Source organism: Panthera pardus, unplaced genomic scaffold (genome assembly GCF_024362965.1).
Source record: "Panthera pardus isolate Hobbes unplaced genomic scaffold, ASM2436296v1 HiC_scaffold_13, whole genome shotgun sequence".
NCBI lineage: Eukaryota > Metazoa > Chordata > Mammalia > Carnivora > Felidae > Panthera > Panthera pardus.
In genome coordinates, this window is record NW_026526688.1 from 159487249 (window position 1) to 159510748 (window position 23500).

The window sequence follows — 23500 nt, forward strand, 5'->3', positions numbered from 1 at the left end:
CTTCTACCCTGTTAACTGAATCCTGATTTTGTTCAGATACCAGGAATTTTTCTGGAAAAGGTAGGTCCTTCCCTGGGGCCCATAAAATGAACAACGGTCAGCCTGATTCATTTCCTCTTTGCAGATGATGGATTTAGCCCATGTAGTGGACATTTGACCCAGTTCTCCACAAGGAGACATAACTGGAAGTCTGCTAATGGCTTCTGGAAAGATTTTTCTCTTTAACAAACATAGAGGGCTACTAAGGAGAAAGCTCATTTCCCTTCCTACCTGTCTTTGATTTTTTTTTTCATTTAATGATGTGATACACCAAGCTGCTGTATCAACCATGCCACCATGGTGGGAGGCAATGCTCTCACACTGAAGACTACAAAATGAAGTACAGAAAAAGCCTGGGTTCTTGGTGACCTCACTGCACCACTGAGCAACCTGAAACCACATACCTGCAGAGTTCTTAGTGATGTAAAAACTGCCCTATGGTTTCTGCCACTTTAAGTTTCATCTCCATGATACACTGGATAAAGAGGAATAGCTTAAAGCCAACACATTATGCAAGAGCAAAAGAAAAATGTGTGGCTCAAGATGAGACTGCCAATTCCAGAACTTCTGTCTTTTGGGTGGCACAGCCTTCGAAAGAATTTAGAAACTAAGCAAACAGCACAGATCTGTTGAGCACCTACTATGTACCAGACACAGTGCTGGGTGTTGGGGTTCAAGAGTGGGCAAGACAGGCAAGGTCATTGAGGTCATGGAAATCACATTCTGGAAGATTAATGATAAACAAATAATAAGGGTAGTTGCAAACATTCTGAAGCAACTTTCTAAATATTGATGCAAATCAGCCCCAAGTGTAAACCCGGACACCATCATCATTATCGTCATTGTCACTGTCATAATAATTTGTGCCAGGCTCTATGGGTGTCAAAAGATGAACAAGAGATAAACACTGCATTCAAGAAATCTGGGAGGCAAGAATCCAGATTTGGCCATAGAACAGTCAAAAGTTAGGCAATGAATTAGGCAGGAAACAAAAGAATTCTTCCTGTAACCAGGGTTAGGATAGGCTAGGCCCCCTGTCTCCACTATTCTCCCACACATGTTTTATCACCATTACCCCCTTTTTCAAGAGAGAAAGAAATTTTCTTAATGATTGCTGTTCTTCTTTCACATTCGGCTGCTGTTCCCAAGAGAATCAAGTAGGCTTTTTCTTTCTCCAGTGAAGTGAAGAAGATAGGCTGTGTAAATCTGGATGGCACTTATAGTCTGTGCTACATACCAGCAAATACACACAGATACTCCCATAAATGATCTCACCAAACCCTGTCTCCTTTCCTTCATCCTCTCAAAATCATACCCACCTAATGTGTTTAGCATGCTGCAATTGACTATTAACTGCCATATCTAGCTATAAAAATACAGGTAAACATCGACTAACCAGGTCCCCACACCCACACACATACCCTCACCTTCAGAAACATTTCCACTGATGGTCACACGAACCACTGCACACTCTCTCCCATTTGGAGTGCATCTTCCCACAGGCTTGTTCACACACTGGCTTTTTATTTGAGCTCTCATGGGGAATCTTTCAACTCTTAGATAGGAATTTCATTAACAAAGGAAGGGGAGGGGAAGTCAGGAGGAAAGTACAGATGCAGAAGAAAGAAATCAAAATAGTTTCTGAAGGAGACCTAAAATCGTATCATCCCAGGCTGAACCTCCCCTATAACTGTTCTTTATTTGTGCATTCTGTGCCTGGAGACAAAACACAACAAAACAACTTTTCATCGATTGGGCAATTGTCCAAGCTCTTAGCTTGGCATCCAGCCCACAGAGCTGTGAAATCAACCTCACCAAGTCTATGGTTTAAAATGAGGCAACATCTAACTGGAAGCCCATTCAAAATAAGGAACTTGGTGCAGGGGTTCAGGGTCCTTTGTTGCTTCCTTCCTCTCTCAGCAGCATCTCCCATCTAATCTTGGTTGAAGAGTCTTACTTGGCTAAGAAAGAGATCAGGCACAAGAAGGTGGTGCTGAGAAAGTTCCATGAAAACTCAGAAGTCACCGCCTGCATATCAAACTTGAATAACCAGGAGAGATGTAACTTCGGCATACTTTCAGCTGCCTTCCTCCTGCCCACACCGCAGGTTTTTCAGGTCCTTGCTTGAGCGTGCACTCACAGGCGTAAATAAACGTGCTATCAACAGCCTGCGTCAGCCAACCCAGCTATTTAAGCGGGCTGGCATCAGCAAACTCAGCTTCCAAATCCAGGGCTTGTCTTTGCCACTGCCACGTAAGTAACTTTCAGAGGTTTGCCTTTATTGCAGAGGAATGAGATTGTGTAGAAACTGGACTGAAATGTTATAGCTCCCATAGTCACTATTCTGCTGGGGAAGCATAGAGGTGAAAGGGAGAATAAAAGTTAAGAGTTAGTCCCAAGCAGGGAGCCAGAGAACATTGCTGGGTGTAGTGTATCAGACCCTTGCAAACATGCAAGGGGTTGAGGTGGACTTGGAGCAAGGTAGAGTCCATTTTGGCCTTTTGGCCAGAAGGTAAGATGTTTTTCTTGCTCTCTCCTATCTCTGGAAGCCACTTGGAAACCACTGTTTGTGTGACTGTGCCAGATACATAGGGATTTATCATTTAGAAGCTGATGTTGCTATTATTCATCTCAGTCTAAAATCAGACACAGTATTATTAAAATTTTTTTGTGTGTTTTATATAGTGGGATAAGAGGGGCTATCTCTGGATTAAGTAGAGGTGGCTCAATTGTGAATTTGCAGTGCTATTTCTTGTTAGGTCCGGTTCTTATAATACTAATTTACAACAATGCAAACACTGATCTTGCTTAAGGTAAAAAGGAATCCCATGCTCTGGGTTTTGAGGAAATATAGGTTTGTGATATTTGAGCACAATGGGTATCCAGGTATTCGGGGAATGTGCTAAACAAAGGGGAATAAGAATCATTGACTAAAGAGGCACAACACTCCACATGACTTAGGTGAGAAGGTCTTAAAGAGAAGGGCCAGGCAAAAAGTTCCTGTGGAGCCACACTGCCACTCAACAGGCCTATAGGATCTTTAGCAAAGGAGGGAGAGTATAATCAGAGCAGGCAGAGAACAAAACAAAGGAGAGGGGCTAGGGAGGAGAGGGGACAGACAGTAGAGGAGTTACGATTAGACATCATATTTGTAAAATATATATAGGATTATAATAGAACTAAAGCATGACATAAATTCTATAGTTCCTCCTTTTGGGTCAAGAATCTGGCGGGGCACCTGGGTGGCACAGTCAGTTGGGTGTCCAATTTCAGGTGATCTTGGGATCATGATCTCGGGGTAGTGAGATCGAGCCCCAAGTCAAGCTCCACTCTCTTTCTGCCCCTCCCCACCCCCGTCTCTCTCTCTCTTTCTCTTCTCTCTCTGAAAAAAAAAAAAAAAAAAAAAATCTAGTGATTAAGAATCGGTGAAAGCCAAGGACCTTGCCCAGGTAGTTGCCCCTGCCTCAACACATACCTTGACACACATCACTCATTTTCTGGAGCCCTAGAACGCCACGCACCCCAAATGAATGCATTTAAGCTAATGCATTATTTTTACACTGAGCTGAAGCTGCTGAGTAGGAACCTACAGAGAAGCAGCAGGGGGTTGGACACCAAACTGAAGCTCACTTCTAAGGTCATAAAGGTCTGATTCCCATCAAGCAAATAATGGCTAAAGGGTTTCTTGGGACAAAGATAAGGTGGGGTCCTGGAGGAAGAGAAAAGAAATAAAAGGTGGATCCTGTTCTCAAAAAGCTTGATATCTGAAGTATAAGGACATAATAAGAAGCCAGGCGAGGGGCGCCTGGGTGGCTCTGTTGGTTGAGCGTCCTTCGTCTCAGGTCACGATCTCACAATTTGTGAGTTTGAGCCCGGTGTCAGGCTCTGTGCTGACAGTTCAGAGCCTGGAGCCTGCTTCGGATTCTGTGTCTCCTTCTCTCTCTGCCCCTCACCCACTTGTGCTCAGTCTCTCTCTATCTAAAATATAAAAAAAATATATTTTTAAAAAAGAAGCCAAGCGAAAAATAGTACATATTGTATGATTCCACTGGTATGAAATGATAGAAAATGCAAACTATAGTAACAGAAAGCAGATCAGTGGTTACCTGGGGAAGAGGATGGGAGAGAAAAGGGGTAAGAGGATCACCAAGGGGTATGGAAAACTTTGGGGGTGATGGGTATGTTCACTATTGTGATTGTGGTAACCATTACTTACATGTGAAAATATATCAGATCGTATATTTTAGACACATGCAGTATTATATGCCATTATACCCCAACAAACAATACTTTAATAATATATCATTTCTATATGATTAAATGTATTTCTAAAAATTAGCCCATGTAACATACTGAAAATTAAAAAAAAATATGTCTGGGAAAAAATTAATTCAATAAATACAATGGAGAACAAGACCATCAGGATTGTGGACTTTTATAGACCTGGAAGTTTCCAGAGATCATTTAACTCAGCAATTGCAGACCTGGAAAACTGTTTAAAAATACTCAGGACTGGCCACACCCCAACCAATTAAGTAAGGATTCCTGGGTGCGCAGTCCTGGCATTGTTTTTTAAAGTGATTCTAATATGCAGCCAGGAATGAGAAGTAGTCAAATCCAAACTCCTCCCTGACACAGGAGGACAGAGAAGCCCAGAGAGAGGGTGGGTTTGCCCCTGACCACACAGCCACTGGGTCCCAGAACCCAGGGAGGACAGCAACAGGATCTCAACGCTACTGGGTCCTCAAAACCACATTTTCAGCTCAAGCTAGGATAGGGCATCCCGTGCATTTCAAGCAAATTCTTGGCATCCAGACACGCTCAGGGCCGACAGCAGGAAGAATTACTCAGAACCTCAAAGGTGCATTATTTAAGGACTGTGCTAACACGTGAGAAGGGATGTTTCAAAACGAAAGCTTCCTTTTGTTCCCTCAAAAATATCTGGTATAAGCCAGATAATACTTACTGAAAGAATCTCAGCCGATGGCACCAGGCGCTCTGTGGGGGACAGGGGCAAGTTGTTACTTTAGGAACTGGCACAGTTCTCAGCGTTGGGACGAGTCTATCTGGCACTACAGGGGCTCTTCATTGTGGTTTCCAGGTTGGCCCCAGGCAGAAGCATGAGTGGGTGAAGTTTGTCTTTGTGGCTACTGCTGTTCTGTCTGTCTCTCACCTTGGCTCCTGTGTGGGTGCAGGGGTGCCCATGGGACCACACATCTCACCTGCTCTGCCTGGGCCAGCTAGCCAGGTTTTAGGTGGTTTCTCAGCTCCCTTCTCATCCAAACATGTCTGATTTCCAGGGTCTCATCCCCTCGGGGCTTTGCTTATCCATCTCTGGAAAACTAATTAAAGTTATGATGTTAATACACAATAATTGTTTTAATGAGTTATGTCCTCCCCACCCCCCAGTATATTAACTAGATTCTAGCAAGATAACATATCTGGGAATTCTTTGAAATGTTATATAAATATAATTATCATTTGGGGCAATCAGGAGAATCAAAGTTTTAGGCGAAATATATAATCCCTAAAAATTTCCAAGCAACCTGATGGGGGAAAATATACCAAGATTGGGGGTTTGCCATAGAATTACTCAAATCACATCCCTTAGGGAATTCCCTACAGACTGTGGGGCCTCACAGAATGCTTTTCCTGAATTTGTCTATTCTTTGTTCACTGCATTTTGTGCTCATTGGAGATGGCAGCATTTATCTTTCTGGGAAACAGAGAGCCACCTTAAAGACACTACAGTGGAGATAAAATGTCAAGAAATTCTGCTCACAGGGCTTTATAATTATTACGTAGTTCCTCTTCTGCATGGAAGGCTGGCACTGGCAGAGCAGCTTGCCTAGCCTTAGGGACAAGGGCCTCCTTCCTTGGGGACTCAGTACTGCAGCCTGAGGCAAGAGGCGCCCTCAGTTCCTGTAACTCTGGGTCCTCCATAGCCCTTTCTTCCATTAGGAAAGCTGAAATTAGAAAGCTCTTGCTGGCAAGTGGCAGCTGCATGTGGTAGGTCTTGTCCCTAAAGAGGGGTGTGGCCAGGTATGTAATTAACCTTCCTCTGGGGAAGCAGAGTCTGCAGGCAGCCAGGAGTCCAGAGCCCTCTGGCTTCATCTGTGAGTGAAGCAGCAAGGTGAGGAGGGAGAAGGTAAGCACCATCCTGACTCCTGGGAGACGGGGAGACACGGGGCACTCAAGCTCAGAGGAAAGGATTAGGCTATTGGCATCAGGGTGGCCACCAACACTGGTCCAATGTTGCTGTTTGGAAGCCTGATGTTTCCTCCTCTTGCCATTCAGAGTTTCACCAAAAATAATTTTTTTTTAAAATGAGTGGCATGATTGCACAACTGGTAAAATAGCTTTGTATAACAGTGACAGAATTTTTGGCTTCTTTGGATGGGTTTTCTTTGAACATTTCACCTTTGTTTTCACAAATCCTCTTAGTGTGGAATGGCTTAGTTCACTTGGACATTTTTTTTTAACCCTGTGTCATGACCTAACCCAGATTAATTTTTAGATGCTGTCGATGGCTTCCTCAAACTTTTAAAAAGCCAAGTGAATGGGGATGGCCAACAGAAGTATGCAAACATGAAGTTGTTGGCAGAAGGGTGGCATATGGCCCACAGTGATTTATAAAGTACTATCCTGTCTACTTAAAAACCAGCACCTGAGGATCCCGAGGCAGCCCCTGGACCACACCCATCCCCCATCCTGTCTGCTCGCCTTGGGCAGGCTGGTGGAGACCTGGCTTGAGGCTGCAAAAAGAGGGCTTCTCCTGATGCAGGGGGGGTGGTGCACCTGCTCTCTTCCTGGCCCTGGTTCCCTTGACCACCCTACCTTTCAATGCCCCTGATGTGGATTTGGCATCTCAGTACTGTTGTTTCTGAACATACATGGGGTTCGGGTGTGTGGATACATGACCAAACAGGTACAAGTCAGCCCATCCTTTCTATTTGCTGGGAAACTCCCTTCATCAATCTTCAAGCGATATGCTGAACACTCTTTCACAGAATCCCTGTGTAAACGAGTCCTGCGGAGGACAGCCTGGCCTGGGGAGCAGAAGACGGGTCTCATGTTCAGGAACCTGGGTCCTATTTTCAGCTCTAATTCAGCTGTAATGGAATTTTAAAGCCAGAGGGAGCCGGAAATATCAGTTGTCCCAGTGGATTATTAATAACACCCCTTTCACTTTAAAAAAGACTTGGCCTGAGCAATAAACTATATGGTCACCTGTGAATACAATACATGAAAGATCAAGAGTAAAGTGAGTTGTCCTGCATCTCAGGATTAGTTGGTGGCTGAGCTGGGTCTGGAACCCAGGCCTCCCCACACCTCATTCTGGCCTCTCTGCCAAGTCACTCACTCCCTCTGTGACTCAGGTTCCCTGTGGGAAGCACTGTATCTGTACAGCCCAGATGGAGAGCTGGTAGATTTATACTGGCTTGCCAAAGAGAAGTTCAACATGAATGCTAGGGGTTCAGGGGATTGTTCATCACAAGGTCAAGTTACTCTATTTGCTTCAGGGTCTAATGTTAGCTTATGGCCATGTTTGGATAATGATAGAAGCTCTTTTAAAAATAGAGAAGTTAATTTTTACCCATCCTCATATAACTTATTATAATTTGCTTCTGAAGTTTTGATACAATGTGACCAAACATGAAAACCCAGCCAGATCTTTCAGAACTACTCTGTACTTTGATGTTAAAACAAAACCAGAAACAATCTAAAGCAGACACTGATCTGTTCTAATCTCTTAGTATATACTGGGCACGAAACTAATAGCTGTCATTCTAGCCAGTAGATCTAGAGGATCACGATGGAAGTTTCCTGGAATTCTTAAGGAAATGACAGATCTGCTTAGATAGTCTAGTCTTCACTGATGTACTTTCATTTCCTTCCTGTGTGGTTTCTCCCTAAGAAAACGTATATAAACAATGTCCCTAGCTCTTATATCCCCTCACTTCTTTCCAAATTTCTAGTCTACTGGTTCCCAGGAGTGAAATATATTTTAGAAAAGAACTTTAATTTAATTTTACTTGTGCCTGTAAGTGTCTAACCCTTTATTATGTATTCTTCGTGCCCTTTCTGGGGGGTAGAACAGCATCCTTTGGAGATGGCTGGCACTGGGGTGTATGAAGCAGGACTGGAGAAAGTGGGAGGTCCTCTCCTCTTTCATTAACATTATATCCGGTTCAGGTTCCACAATTTAAAAAGGAGGAGAGTCCTTGGAACTAGCTCAGAAAAACTCCTAGATGACTAAATAATAATAAAACCAAATCCATAAGGAGGGGCAAAAGGGCCTGATGTTATTTAACTTGGACAAGACTAGAAAGCGATTTGATGATGGTGTTGAAAAGCATGGAGGGTGGTCATGGAGGTCAACCATCAGCCATTCACCTGGACAGCTGAGAGTAGACAAACCAAGCCCAGATATTGGTGGGGGCTGCAGCATGAAGGGTATTGAGTGAGTCAGGAAGTAGTCCCTCATTATGCAAAAAAATACCTTAGAAAGAATTATACAGGTAAGGTCTGAAAGATGAGGCAGTCAAATAACCTTTAATTTTTAAAGTCTTTGTTTTGTTTTGAGGCTCATGTTAACATATTCCTTAATTCGTAGTACACGCAAGACCCTTCTTAGGTTCTTAGGTTTTACATCTCATTCTATTTTTTCTCTCATTCACCCTCTTTCTTGCTCTTGACACCATATTCTTAAGATCTACCTATGTTGCCGATTATATTTCTAATATTTCTAATGCATTGTTTCTAACTGCTTTTTATTGGTTTCTTATTTATATGCACTCTTTGCTTATCGAATCCTCTGGACATTTCTGTTGTCTCCAGTTCTCACAAAGCATGCCATAATGAATATACTCATATGTATAGTTGAACACCCTTTAGATCTGGTTGATGGGGAGCAGGGGAAGGGAAAGGGGTAGGCTAGATGACCTATGTTTTCTTTAAGCAATGAGGAATACTGAATTGTCCATAAGATATGGAGACACATGATCTCACGAGGTCTAATCTAGTATTTCAAATATTTAGAAGCTTTTCTGAGTTCCTTAGTAATTTACTAAGACTTTAATAAGAGACTGAAATAATATTCTGGAACTTAAAAGAGTGTGATCTTCAGTGATCTCCCCTTCTCAATGTCATTTTCTTCAACTTGGGCTAGTCAATTCTGGAAGCATTTTATTTCTCTATATTGGTCATTGATTACCTGGACAAAGCAAATGCAATGTTCTAAGAAATCATATTAGTCATAGGTTGAGTAAAGTTTCTAAACTGTTTTGCTATTTTTTAAAGTTTATTTATTTATTTTGAGAGAGAGAGAGAGCCGGCACCATGTGTAAGTAGGGGAGGGGCAGGGTGGGGAAGAGACAGAATCCCACGTAGGCTCCATGCTGACAGCACAGATGTCGGGCTCAAACCCACAAACTTCGAGATCATGACCTGAGCCAAGATCAAGAATTGAATGCTCAACCGACTAAGCCACCCAGGCACCCCTAAAATGGTTTGATATTTTAAATGTTTATTTTTTTTGAGAGAGAGAGAGAAAGAGAGCATGAGCAGGGGAGGAACAGAGAAAGAGGGAGAGAGAGAATCCCGAGTAGACTCCACGCTGTCAGTAAGGAGCCCCTTGCAGGGCTCAATCTTGATATTTTAATGATTGCAAAACCTGATGGCACTCAGTTGCTGGACATTAGATCCAGCAAAACACAGTTGCCAGACATTAGATCCTGAATCACCAGGAAAGGGATTAGAACCTTAATAATGATACATTGTATTTATATAGTATTTATAATTTATAGTGCTATTCATAAACATAATCCATCTCATTGAATCCTACAAAAAAACCTGTGAGATAGGTAGGGGTAGGATTATTATAGCTAGGTAGGGAGAGCTTCAATTGTAGACGAAGAAATGGAGGTTCAAAGCAATCGAGTTATCCAAAGTCACTTGGTGATTTAAGTGACATTGCTGGAAGCAGAGTGTGGGTCTTCTGAAGTTCCATCCAGCCTTTCTGCAGCATCATGTCTAATGCTCAGAGAAACGATCTACTTTAGATTCAGAGTTATCCCCTGAGATGGACTTTCTGGAGTATCTGTTTTTTTCAATTATTTTGTGATGTTAATGAGAAGGCTGTAGCCGCACACCCTCTGTTTGTCCCATTAGTTGAACACCTGTTCATAAAAACAACTGGGTAAAAAAATAAGGGCTATATAATTGAGTTGCATGGCAACAAGCAGCATGAATGGTTGGACTTTGGCATACTTTGGAGCTCCAGAAAGTACCAAGTGCATGTCATTTTATTCATTACCTAATTACAGTCATAAAATAAGAATGGCGGTTGGACCATTAAAAAAATAATTGATTCCAGTAGGTTTGCACAAGGAGGTAATTCCATTCTTCAGAGTCTTTTCTAGACATTTCAAAATGTACAAATAACCTGAGGAAGTTATAGCTGCTTGCATTAGACAGGTTACAGAGGCCTACATGTGCAATACCATGAAACTCCCTAATTATTGTTCCTTGTTATGTAATTAGGGCTCAGGCAAAAATATCGTAGAACCTGGTACACATTTTCAAAAAATTAATCATGGTGAAATGTCCCCATAATTACAAATGGAGAGCCCCTTTTCAGAGTCAGGCACTAGAAATAAGAACCTCTTCAGAAAAAAAAAATCTAAAGTGACTAAATGGCTACAGAGCAATAGGACAATTCTACTTGATTCTCAGTTATCTGTGTGTGGCTTCACGGTATGAACCTTTGTGTGTGTGTGTGTGTGTGTGTGTGTGTGTGTGTGTGTGTGTGTGTTTTAAATAGGCTTAACACTCAGCACAGAGTCAAACACAGAGCTTGAACTCATGACCCTGAGATCAAGACCTGAGCTGAAATCAAGAGTCCAATGCTTAACCAACTGAGCCACCCAGGTGCCCTTCACTGTATTAGATATTTTAAATACCGGACTGATTTCAGGGTACCTACGTGGCTCAGTTGGTTAAGTGTCAGACTCTTGATTTTAGCTCAGGTCATGATCTCCTGGTTTGTGAAATTCTGCTTGGGATTCTCTCTCCCTGTCCCTCCCCCACTTGTACACACGCATGCTCTCTCACTCTCTCTCAAAATAAATAAACAAAATACCAGAATGATTTTTATCATCAGTGTTTAAATTTTTGAGCACCCCTCATCTTCTATGTAACAAACATACATCTCCCTACCCTGAAGCCTATTCATCTAATTAATTTAATTAATGTTCTAAATCAAACAGAATTAGGAAGCCAAATAAGTTACCACAAATGAATAAAATAACTTAACACATAAAAAGCATATTTATTATCTTCCATTTTGACTTACTTGTGCCATTTTTCCTGTCCACAAACTATTTAGAAAGTTAATCTTTTTGTTATTTGCTTCTAACCTTAGTAGTGTAACTTTCTCTTTATGTTTAATAGTTTTCTTTAGAAAACATTGAGATTCCCCCCGCCCACTGCCTTAGCAGAAATCTATTTATCTGATTTCTGGTGCATTAGGGCATCAGACATTTTCAAAGAGATTTGATAATTCAATTTACTTCACAAGTCTCTCCCCTCCTGGATTATCTGGTTTGAAAAGCTCTGAGCACATGGCTGTGCCTGGTGGAAATCTCTAGTGCAAGCCGTATTTGTTCCTTTGTTTATATTTGATCATAGGACCAAACTTTGTTTGAGATGTAATGAACATTCACACTTACTAAGCATTAGCACAACCATAGTAACAATACCCAAAGCAGGCAGAGGCCCCAGCATATTCACCCCATCAGACAAATTTGTATCCTACCCATTCAAACTGGAATAAAAAGGAAATGTCAGGAAATTTGAAACTGTAGTGTATCCTCTTATTTTTAACCACAAAGCTGCAACAATAGGTTTTCTTAAGAGCAAAACGCAGCCTTCTGTTCATTACCATGGTTAGATATGTATGTTTCTGTCTTCTAAGATTCTAACAGAACTGCATCTTGCTTATCTGTAACAGCAGTACAGATACCTAAATTCAACAGGAATGTTTTTACTATCCCTCACCTAAGTGAGAAGTTTAACATTTTACATATAAGGGGACCAGTATCCAGGTTTGCCTGGGACACTTGCGGTATGCTGTTGCCTTGATGTAATTACTCACAGCATTCCTTTTACACATATGTGTTCTAGGTTAGATGGCAAATTATGTGGTCATGTTAATTTAACAGATAGGCTGAATATTAAAAAAGCACCTTGGTTCAAAATGTTTCATGGGCTCTTCAGTTGTCCTTTGAAGTAGAATCCAGGCACAAACTGTTCAGCAAACCAGGGGCATAGCCTGTAATGGGCCACAGCATTCCTCTTTCTTGGGTCAGTGACATTAGTAAACTGTTGATGAGGAATAACATGATAATTTAAACCCAGGCCGTGCTGATCATCAGAATTTCAGAGGAGAAATGATCTCAGAGGTCATCTAGCCCAACATCTTCACTTTCCTGGGTGAATAAATCATTACACTTTTGGAAATATAAATGTCATTTTACAGTCTTCTAAGTTGTTTCTTGAGCAGAATCTCACTGAATCACAATTACAGTAAATAGAAAAGGAAGAAAGTTTTTCACCACATTTTGCAGAGAAGAGAAGTAAGTTTTAAAAAAATGAAACTCAGCCAAGGTGATGTGACTATTAAGTAGAGGAGCTAAAAGTTGAAATGCAGGTCTGACTCTTTGCCCAGTGCTCTTTCCAATATCCTATACCAGTTTAATATTTTCATTCATTAATGAAGATTTAAAATATATCCTTTACATATAACCCATTAAAGATATACAACACTCCCTCTCTAACTAAGGCTATACACTCAAAAGAATCTTATTTCGGCTTCTTTCTCCTCCCACCTGCAAAGAGCTCTGGCCAGCAACTCAACTGTTCTTGTCTGACAGCACCTCTTGGTGGCTGGCCCAGGAAATGCAAGGCACAAAACTTTTCCTATCCCCTTCTTTCTTTTGCCTTGGGTAAAAGGATGAGGAGAGGACCATGCAAAGTAATCTCTGGGTTTTTCTTTATTGATCATTAATTATGTCTCAGGTAACCTACATGTCACATCAGTGCTTCTCAACATTCCCCTTTGTCCTCTTTCCCCTTCTTTATTTCATCTATGACATGAATATAGCTCTAATGACTGTGCCTTTATAAGAGATGGGAAAGTCATAGTTCCTGAAGTGAAAATAAAGTTCAACCAGCATGCACTCAATATGTATTCACTGCACATCCAACAATGTGTCTGGGACTATTCTGGATACTTGAGATACATCAGGGTTGTGCTATAAACCTCTAGCTTCCTCAAAGTTTCCTGAAAACCCCTTCGGTATCTGCACAGAACCTCATTTCTGTAAGCCAAATCTTAATTAAAACTGCTTTTTCTTAAGTATTTGCTTTCAAAGTGAAATGATATCTTATGAAACTTCTTGAAGATATTTCAACAGGATTATTTTCTACTTTTCTTCTGTAACAAATATGTAGCATTTTAGTTACACTCCCTCTTGTGGGTTAGCCTGGAGTTCTACCTACAATTTATCATGTTCTGTCTAGAGAAAATTTCTTCTGAGTTTGTAACAATCATGGTAGAGATTGACTTTTGGAAAAGCAATCTGTTTACAATATGGAGATCTTCTATAAGGAGATTACAGAAATGGGGTTGCCTTCTTTCATTTGCCCATTTCTTTCTTTCTTTCTTTTTAAAGCTTATTTATTTATTAGGGTGGGGGGAGAGAGAGAGAGGACTCCAAGCAAGCTCCATGCTGTCAGCATAGAGCCCGTCACAGGGTTTGATCCCATGAACCATGAGATCATGACCTGAGCCAAAATCAAGAGTCAGATGCTCAACTGACTGAGCCACCCAGGCCCTCTGCCCATCTATTTAGAAGGAGGTAGACCAATATTCTGCTTATTTCATATCACAAAAAAGTCTGAGGTTTTATTATTATCTTGAACTATTTCCCCATGTTTCTACATACAAAGCTTTGACTTAGAGTATGAGTTGGGCTACCAATGAAAAGAAGTCAATGTGTACACAAAGAATTGTATGTGCAGGGTTAATGATTAATTCACTGCTGGAAGTCATTCACAGACATTCCCCACATCCGCCCCCACTACTGCCTCCAATATCTCTTTATAATATCTTGCTATTTTCTGTAAGTAGCTGTAGAAAGTCTAGACAACTGAGGAACTTGTTTCAACAACAACTTCAGGAGATTCCTTAATCAACTCAATGTGACTCTGTAAATCTAGCAATTAAGTAGCAGCAATAGTCACTAAGATCCAGCTGGCCTGGTTGAAGCCAGCCTTTATATTCCATCCTGTCAGATGCCAAAAACTATTCATTTGTACACTATATTATTCACATAATGTCATCTTTCAATTTATGTCTGTACCAATTAAAGAAGAGCATGTGTGGAAAAGAAAGCCAGCCTGGTTGGTGGTGCTGTTGGTATTAACTGAAATCACTAATCCATTTAACTGGGTCAGAGCCATGTTGGTCACCAAGGTTTCGAAACATGTCACAAGCAGGGAGACATTGCTGCCAGTCTGGCTCCACCCCACAGGGAAGCCAGGGTAGACACAGGGCACTGCCTTACTTTTGTCCCAGGAGGTACCACCTGGCTCTACTGCTCCTCTTTCCACAACCACTATCAAAGTTCTTTGGTCTACATGGCTACTTAATGCAGAGAGGAAATACAGTGTAGTGGCTAAGAACACAGATGCAGAAGCTAGACATTCTGGGTTTGAATCCCTGCTCTACCACTCACTACATTTGTATTTGGGGAAAGTTATATACATCTCCTTGGGAAAGGTATAGAAGTTTCCATTTACATCAGTTTCTACATGTATAAAATGGAGACAGTAAGAGTGCCTATCCCATAATGCTGCTTCCTCTGATGATTATATGAGTTAATGCATCTAAGATGTAGGACTATGCCAGGCACATAGTAATTGATCAATAAATATGTTGTTATTGTTGTAGCAGGGATGAGATTTCTGTATGCAATTCAAAGATAGGAATCTACTCCATGCTGTTTCAGGCAGTAAGGACCAAAAGATTAGAAGGCTGGAAAGTTATTTTTTCCAATGTAATGTTTTGGTTTTGAACATGGTCAGTCCTGGTTGTTGAAAATACAAAACAGTGTTTTTCCAACTTATGTCCTAAATCAAGTCATGCCAGATGCCAATTGGTTAAGTTCAGGTCAGCAAATAATGAGCCCTTTTAAGTGCCAGATACTCCTAATGAATGCTGGAGAGATATAAATGTTTAAGAGATGACACATCACCCCCCCACACACATACACACACAGAAGAGCATATAATTTAGTGGGGAAGACAGGCCCAGGAACAAATTATTTTTTTTTAAGTTTATTTATTTATTTCGAGAGAGACAGAGCATGTGCACATGAGGAAAGGGCAGAGAGAGAGAAAATCCCAAGCAGGCTCCATGATGTCAGCACACAGCACGATGCAGGACCAAACTCATGAACCGTGAGATCATGAGGTGAGCAGAAATCAAGAGTCAGACACTTAACTGACTGAGCCACCCAGGTGCCCTCAAATTATTTTAAAATGATTTCAATTTAGTCATTATTCTCTTACGCCAAGACAGCCTAGAAAAATCTACACACCAACTCATAGAGTATTTGTTCCTACTTATATTTAACTCCTCACTACTCATCTTCTGATCTATTAATGCTTCCTCATTAATAGATGAAAGGACAAATTGAGAAGTGGTGGTGAGAAATGAGCAAAAAAAAAAAAAATACCAACAACTAAATTCAAATCAACGCACAATGTAGAAGTGCTAATGAGAAAACATGCTTAAAATATGACATCCTCCACCCTTCTATCCCCACCTCGTTAGTTTTGAAAACTTCCATCCAGAGATACATCTTATGATGGAGCAATATAGACAGGTTTTGCTTTGTGTGTGTGTGTGTGGGTGTGTGTGTGTGTGTGTGTGTGTGTGTGTGTGTTTAAGGTTCTGATTTCAACCCTTGTGCTTTACCATTCCAGAAAAATTTTTAAAAGAAATTGGCTCAATAGGTTAAGTGTTCAACTTTGGCTCAGTTGTGAGTTCTCACAGTTTGTGAGTACTCTCTCTCTCAAAATAAACTTTAAAAAAATAAAAAGAAATGCAACTCAGAAAGAGTGAAACTTATAAACTGTTCTTACCAACTTGCCACCCAAGAGACACTCCACTGAACGCCTAGCTCACAGTTATTTAAAGAACAATATCTTCCATAATCAAGCACTTTATAGTTTAGGAATACTTCCCTACAATAATATCATACGAAATTTACAACAAAGCTGTGAGCTAGGTGAAGGTGTGTGTTACTATATCCCTTCTTTACATGAAAGAAATGGAGGCTCGGCAAAGTGATGTTTTGAATGATCAGTGATGTGGAAATGTTGGGGTTCAGAACCGATGGCCAAGAAAGAATATACGTTCAAGTTGGGAGGGGGATAGGGATAGCATTAGGTCTCTAAGAAATTTTGGAAGCAAGTTTTCCAGGACTTTGAGGGAGTTAGCTGTTGTTAAGAAAAGGTCATTTATTACTGTTTAATAAAACCTTAGTCATGAGGGGCGCCTGGGTGGCTCAGTTGGTTGGGTGTCTGACTTCGGCTCAGGTCATGATCTCACAGTGTGGGTTCGAGCCCTGTGTCGGGATCTGTGCTGATAGCTCAGAGCCTGGACCCTGCTTTGGAGTCTGTGTCTCCCTCTCTCTCTGCTCCTCCCCCACTCATGCTCTGTCTCTCTCAAAAATAAATAAAAATAAAAACCTTAGTCATGAGACCCTTCAGATATATATCAGGGGGCCATATGCTTGGAGGATGATTGCTAACATATATTTGGGGGGTAGAGATAAAGGAAGTTTCCAAAGGAATTTTTATATATTAAAGGAGACTTATAGGATCTTGGAGGTCGGGATAATGTTAAGCTAATATTGCCTTTGGCCCTGAGCAAAGTATTAACATCCAGGCAGCTGAGTTCCTAGAGGAAGGTCACTATGCCTGTTTCAAAGACTTGTCAGTGGGCTGTAAGTAGCAAGGAAATTTAATTTTTTCTTTTGCCTTTGTTTCCCACATCAGTCAGTATTTGGGATTTCTAACTGCTTGTCCTCAGGACTATATTAACTCAAATTTCATTCTGCCTTAATTCTGCTGGGTTTCCTGGAAGAGAGGGGCTTCTAAGGCAAGAAAAAAGCGAATTAAGAGGAACGCCTGGAAAGTTGTAAGCTGAATTAGCAACTACACAAAGCACACATAAAAGGACACATCAGAGACACCTGGGTGGCTCAGTCGGTTGAGCATCCGACTTCAGCTCAGGTAATGGTCTCACAGTTTGTGGGTTCGAGCCCCGCCTCCAGCTCTGTGCTGACAGCTTGAAGCCTGCTTTGGGTTCTGTGTCTCCCTCTCTCTCTGTCCCTCCCCTGCTTGTGCTCTGTCTCTCTCTGTCTCTCAAAAATAAATAAAAATGTTAAAAAAAAATTTTTAAAAAAGCACACATCAGATATGCAGAACTTAAAAGAAGGCAGCCCTTCATATTTTTAAGCCTTGGGTTTCCAGCTCCCAAGAGAGATGCAATCCCAGAGCAGGGCTGAAACATCGAAAACCAAACTGATGACCCCTTTGCCTGACAAACCTTGGTGGGGATAAGAGGTACTTGGGATGGTGTGGCCCCTGGCCACTAGCTGGAATGGCAGGAACTCAAGTACAAGTTGGCATCTCAGTCTTCCTGCCTCATTGAGTCAAGTGCAGCATGTTCTGGGAAAACAGCGTGCTTGTCATTGTGAGCTGGCAGATGGTTCTGCATGTGCCCGAAGCTGTTACCCTGAGTCAAAATTTAAGAGCTCCGACCTTATGGACAAACTTGAACAAATCTCCCCAATTTATCTGCACCTCAAACAATGGAGTCAGAACAAAAGTTGAGGGGGGTGAGTTACCTTGGTGTTAAGTAGACACTAAGGCTTTCCCAGGAGGCATGTGGAGGTCTGCATGAAGGCTGCAGTAGCAGCAAAGGGGATGACGCTGGAGAGACCACAACAGGTCAGCAGTGCCTGTCCCACGCTGGGAAAGACTGGCTGCTGCCAGCTCCAGTTCTTCAGTAAATAACAGACACTGACTCACATTAGAGCTCAATGATGCAAATAGTTGATTCAGTGATATCTTAGAATCTGTGACATCAGTAGAGCATAAGGAGAATATATTTTAAAGGCATAAATCAATCCTGTTACTCACAACCCCACAAACTGCCTTTACTGCTAGAGCCAGAGTTAAAAGTAGAATTCTGAGTCTTCCTCCAATGCTGCAGACAAGTTAGTTAACCTTTCTCAGCAGCAAAAGAGGACTAATTCCATTCTGATTACTAGGAGAGGATTGTGAGAGAAACCAAAAGAACAAATTGCTTTTGAACTGGAGCTCAGCATTCCATGCTCATGGTATGGCAGTCCAAACACTTGAGCACATTATTTGGTTTTACAGGTTTATACCTATTTTAAATCCACCACCTAGTAGTCTTTTTTAACACTTCCTGTCTATCCCTTCATCCTTTCTTCTTCTTCTACTCAGTCATTTAAAATCCATATCTGTTGTTTCCATTCAGAGACTTTGATATTCACTTTGGGTGGTGGTGGGGGAGTGGATCATTGATATGGTTAGCATGTTTTGTTTTGTTTTGGTTTGGTTTGTTTTGTTTCAAAGTTCAGAATCAAGTCCTGACTTCCAGGAGCTCTGTAGAAGGGAAAATAGGAACGTTTCTAGCATAAGACAGACAAAAGATCTACCATAATTGGTTTTCCATACATCTTCTGTATTGTTTTTTATGACCCATGGAAATAACAAACTAGCCTGGAGACAGAGTCTAAACTCTCAAAAAATACTTCAAATCTCCTGCTGGGCTGGAACAGGAAATGCTTTTAAACAGTAAATAGTAAACATATGGAACCTTTTAGCCCCAAGAACTTATGCAAGATGAAAACATAAATAGCTGTGAGAGGTTTAGATATTACTCATGGATAAAAAGAATACATAACAATTTTGGCAAAAAATAAGTTTGACAGCACGCGTATCGATGAGGATGTAGACCAAAGGAAATGCTAGACACTGTTTGTAGGAGTACAATCTTGTTCAACAACTTTGGAAAAGAAGTTGATATCCTGTTGAAAAGTTAAAAGCCACGTATCTTATGACCTGTTTCACTCATGTATACCCTAGAGAAACCTCTTGGATGTGCTTCAGAAGGCATATGAAAAAATGTTCCGAGAGGCAATGTTCATAATATTAAAAAAGTGAAAACAATCCAAATATCCACCAGCAGGAAAGGGCCTAAATATAGTATATTCACAAGATGGAAACACTACTGAATATGAATGAACTTCTCTACATGCAGAAATATGGATGCATCTTGAAAACATGTTGATGAAAAAAGCAATTCACAGAATAATTATGTATAGTATAGGGGTGCCTAGGTGGCTCAGTGGGTTGAGTGTCTGACTCTTGATTTCGGCTCAGGTCACTATCCAGCATCATGGTATTGAGCCCCACATCAGGCTCCATACTGAGCATGGAGCCTGCTTAAGACACACTCTCTCTCTCTCTCTCTCTCTCTCTCTCCCTCCTTCCCTCCTTCTCTCTCTCTCTTTGCCTCTCTCCCCCACTTGCTCTCTCTCTCTAAAAAAATTTAAAAAAATAATATATATAGTTATATAATATAAAATATACTATATTTTATAGTATATGTACTATAAAATATAGTATATTTTATAGTATATATATACTATATTACATACAGTATATAGTATATATATACACTATATACTATATTACATATAGTATATATACACTATATATAAAAATATATGGTATATATAAAATATAGTATATATAAAAATATATATATAGTATAGTTTATACTACTTTTGTACAACTCAAAAATATACAAAGCTAAAACAAATATGTTCTTTTAGGGATCCATACATAAGTGATAGAATCTAATTTAAAAGTCAAAGGAATGATTAATACAAAAATCAGAATTTTGATTTCCTCCAGGGGCAAATAAGCCAGAGGGTGGGATTGGGAAGGCAATGCAAGTAGCTTCCATAGTCTTGGTAATGATTTAATTCTTAAATTGAGCAGGATTCATTAGGGTTAATTTATGCTTCATAACTCACACGTATATTACAAATATCCTTTTGATACCTAATGATCTTTGAGTGGAAAATAAAAGTGTACACTTCCCTAATCTTCTGGGTAGACTTGATGGAAAACAACTTCCATGTTTTCCCCGAAAATGTAATTTGGTACCAATACAGATAAAACTCTGGGCAAGATGGATCATTAGTCTGATCAGGGATGTCTTTTTAAGGAAAAAAAGAGTTTCTAATTTCAACATACTAAATGCTTATTATAGAAAATGGGGAAAACCAGAGAAACATAAAGAAAAAAAGGTATACCATCTGTAGAACCACAATTTAGGCATAATCACTTCTAACGTTTTGTTATATTTTCCTCTAGTTTTTTTAAATATGTAAAACTAGAATTGATATAGCACTTAAAAAATATATTTTCCTATTTCTATTTGGAATCCTGTTTCCCTGAACACAGTAGTGATGCTTTGTGTATACAAATATACATTTGGTGTATTTGTAGTCTAATATTCGGTTTTAAGTTCTAGTACACAATTCATCCATATAAATGATAACTTAATTTTAGCATTTTTCTGATTGGAAACTTTAAGAAATTAGAGAAGGATAATCATTGTCAAGTTTTCCCAGTCCTTTCCACTATGATTTTTAACTTCTAAATCAATTACAGATATTTATATGAAAAGACGGAAGGAATCTTTCTTTCGATGATCTGTTGTCTTAGACTCTGATTTCAATGTAAAAATATGTTTTTCTGAAAGATTTTTAAAAGGGTTTTATATTATTTCTAAAGTTTTGAAAGCAGGGAAAAATTTCTCATTATAATTCACAATTTGAAAGGCATTTTCCCCTTTCCTGACCATACATACAAAAGATTAATAGCATGTTGTCTAAATGTTTTTTTCCCAAGGTATATATTTTTTATTTTTAAAACTTTATTCCTTTAAAACTACCTCAACCTACACTCAAGTGTTGAGATGATTGACAGCATCTGAGGTAGAAGATATTTTAATGCATTTTTACAGCTATAAAGTATAAGAAGTTCTAAACACTTATCATTGATTTTAATGATGAAATTGTGAAATCTTATAGGAGCTGAAATACTCTTTATATCTCTCCCACCCTGGATTCCTAAAATTGTTCTGATTCAGAAGGACTGTGGTGACACTGGACATTTAAAAAAATTTTTTTTTAATATTTATTATTTCTGAGACAGAGAGAGACAGAGCATGATTGGGGGAGGGGCAGGGAGAGAGGGAGACACAGAATCTGAAACAGGCTCCAGGTTCCGAGCTGTCAGCACAGAGCCCAGTGTGGGGCTCAAACTCACAAACCATGAGCTCATAACCTGAGCAGAAGTCAGTTGCTCAACCAACTGTGCCACCCAGGCGCCCCATGACCCTGGACATTTTTACAGGTGACTCTGAGTCCCCACCAGACATGAGCACTACTGCTCCATGCTTAAGGACATTAATCAAACAAAAAACAAAAACAAATACTCAAACTAAAATTCTCTTTTGAAAGCAGCCCTCATGTTAGCCTGGGAGGCAGATCAATATTCCACTCCTATCTGTCAACTTCTGGGAGACACTGACAGCTTGGATGATGTCCCTTGCACCCTGTCCAGAGTAGTTCTGTAACTGATGAATATGGGAGACTCTAACCCCATCCAAAGACCCTCCACTTCTCTTGTGGATAGAGCAGCACATTATTTTTCTCACTTACGAAAATAGTAAATGCTTCAAGAGCCCATTGCTTCCTGAAAGTCCACAGTGAATATAAAGGGGATTTGGGCTAATGAAATTTGGGAGATGGCCCTAAAAAATGATTCAACAGCTTTTTTTCTCTTTTGGCCAGCTCACCATGGGACTGTTTCTGAGGAGTATCTACCACTGATAACCATTTGGTTTGATATTAATGGCTTTACAAAGAGACCAGATGGCTGGGAGAGGGAGAAAATGGTAAATATGAGCCCACAGCAATGTTAGAAGGTTACCAGTTTGTAGCACTCTCTGTGAGCTAGTTCATATAATAAATACCTTTAAAATAAATAACTACAGGCTTAGGGGACAAGAGTAAAACTGTCTAACCAGGTGTTGGAATTCATTTAGGAAAGAGCCAGCAGTTTTCATTTAACCTCTTGAAAAGATTTATGCATGGCCTTTCCAACCACAAAAGAAAACATAACCACAGGACAAATTACTCTTGAATGTTTCAGAAGATAGAACTATAACCACAGCAACAATAGAACTTATGCAGAGATTAAAGTTTAAGAAGCTTTAAAATATTTTTAGTTCTTTTCATCTGCAAGTGTTTAGACTACCTTCAGAGAAGCTTTTCAACGGTTTCCTCACTGGAAAGAGTTGAGAAGTTTTACAAAGCCAAGGTTACTAGGGTGATTTGGTTTTTAAATTTCCTTTAAAAGAGAGGGAGAGAAGAAACCAAGTACCGGCTGCAAACACTTGTCCACCAAAGAGGACTGAGATAACAGAAACTGAGTTTTGTGGAGAAACAGTAGATAGATCTGACTATAGAGGTCAGATCTTTCGTCCCAATTTCTAGAAATCAAGCTTGTTTGTTTGGTGTACCTTGGAGAAATACATACTTTCAAAAGGACTGCCCACGAGTCTCCTTAGCAGCCGAGCAAGTCCAGTGGCCCTCAGCCAAGTAACCCAAGGAGTACTTCAAAGTCAACCGGAAGCTACCCATGAAACCTCATACAAAGTCCTGTAATAGGAAGTCACAAAAATATAAGAGAAAATGCACCTGCTTAAATGTAAGGACAGTAGCAGCCCTTGAGTTATTTAATAGCAAATATGTAACAGAGAGAAGGAAGTACATGCAGAACAGTCCTTGAACCTGAGTCCAGTTTAGAAATCCATACCTTTGGTTAATATTTCTGAAGGACTGAGGATCCTACAAAGAAGCAAAAATTTCACAGGGAAGAGGGAGTATCATTGTGTCAATGGAATTAGCTGGAAACTTTCTGGGGTAAGAAATCAGAGGCTGTCATTTCCCCTCTCCTGTGTTCTTTTAGGCAAAATGGACAGTGGTGAGTGGTTCCAGTGGGCAGCTTTGGCTGGAATTGGTATTCTAGAAGACAGCCAATGCTCATTCAAAAGCCCCTGCCTTTAAATTGTTGCCCTCCTGATTTTTTCTGCCAAACTAAAGATATAATGGGCTGCTGAGAAGGGTCTTGCAGAGCACAGGACTGACACTGAAGCTAAGGCTTTTCCCTCCAGGGTGCTGGTCACTCACTGGGCAACGCTGGGATAGTG

General features: G+C 40.3%; 1 protein-coding gene across 3 annotated transcripts in view; it reads left to right on the top strand.

Moving 5' to 3' along the window:
- Positions 1-1984: 1984 nt before the first annotated feature.
- HOPX (HOP homeobox) overlaps positions 1985-23500 on the top strand; it is a 30608-nt gene continuing 9092 nt past the window's right edge. Inside the window, exon 1 of one of the 3 annotated variants that reach the window (XM_019469084.2) lies at positions 1985-2292. Coding sequence is in view for 1 of the 3 variants with exons in the window: in XM_019469083.2 (XP_019324628.1) it covers positions 2490-2551 (62 nt within the window). In the remaining 2 variants the exon portion in view is untranslated. Of the gene's footprint in view, positions 2293-2408; positions 2552-6071; positions 6188-23500 lie in introns of those variants that run through there. The other 2 variants (XM_019469083.2, XM_053901547.1) reach the window with 2 other exon arrangements.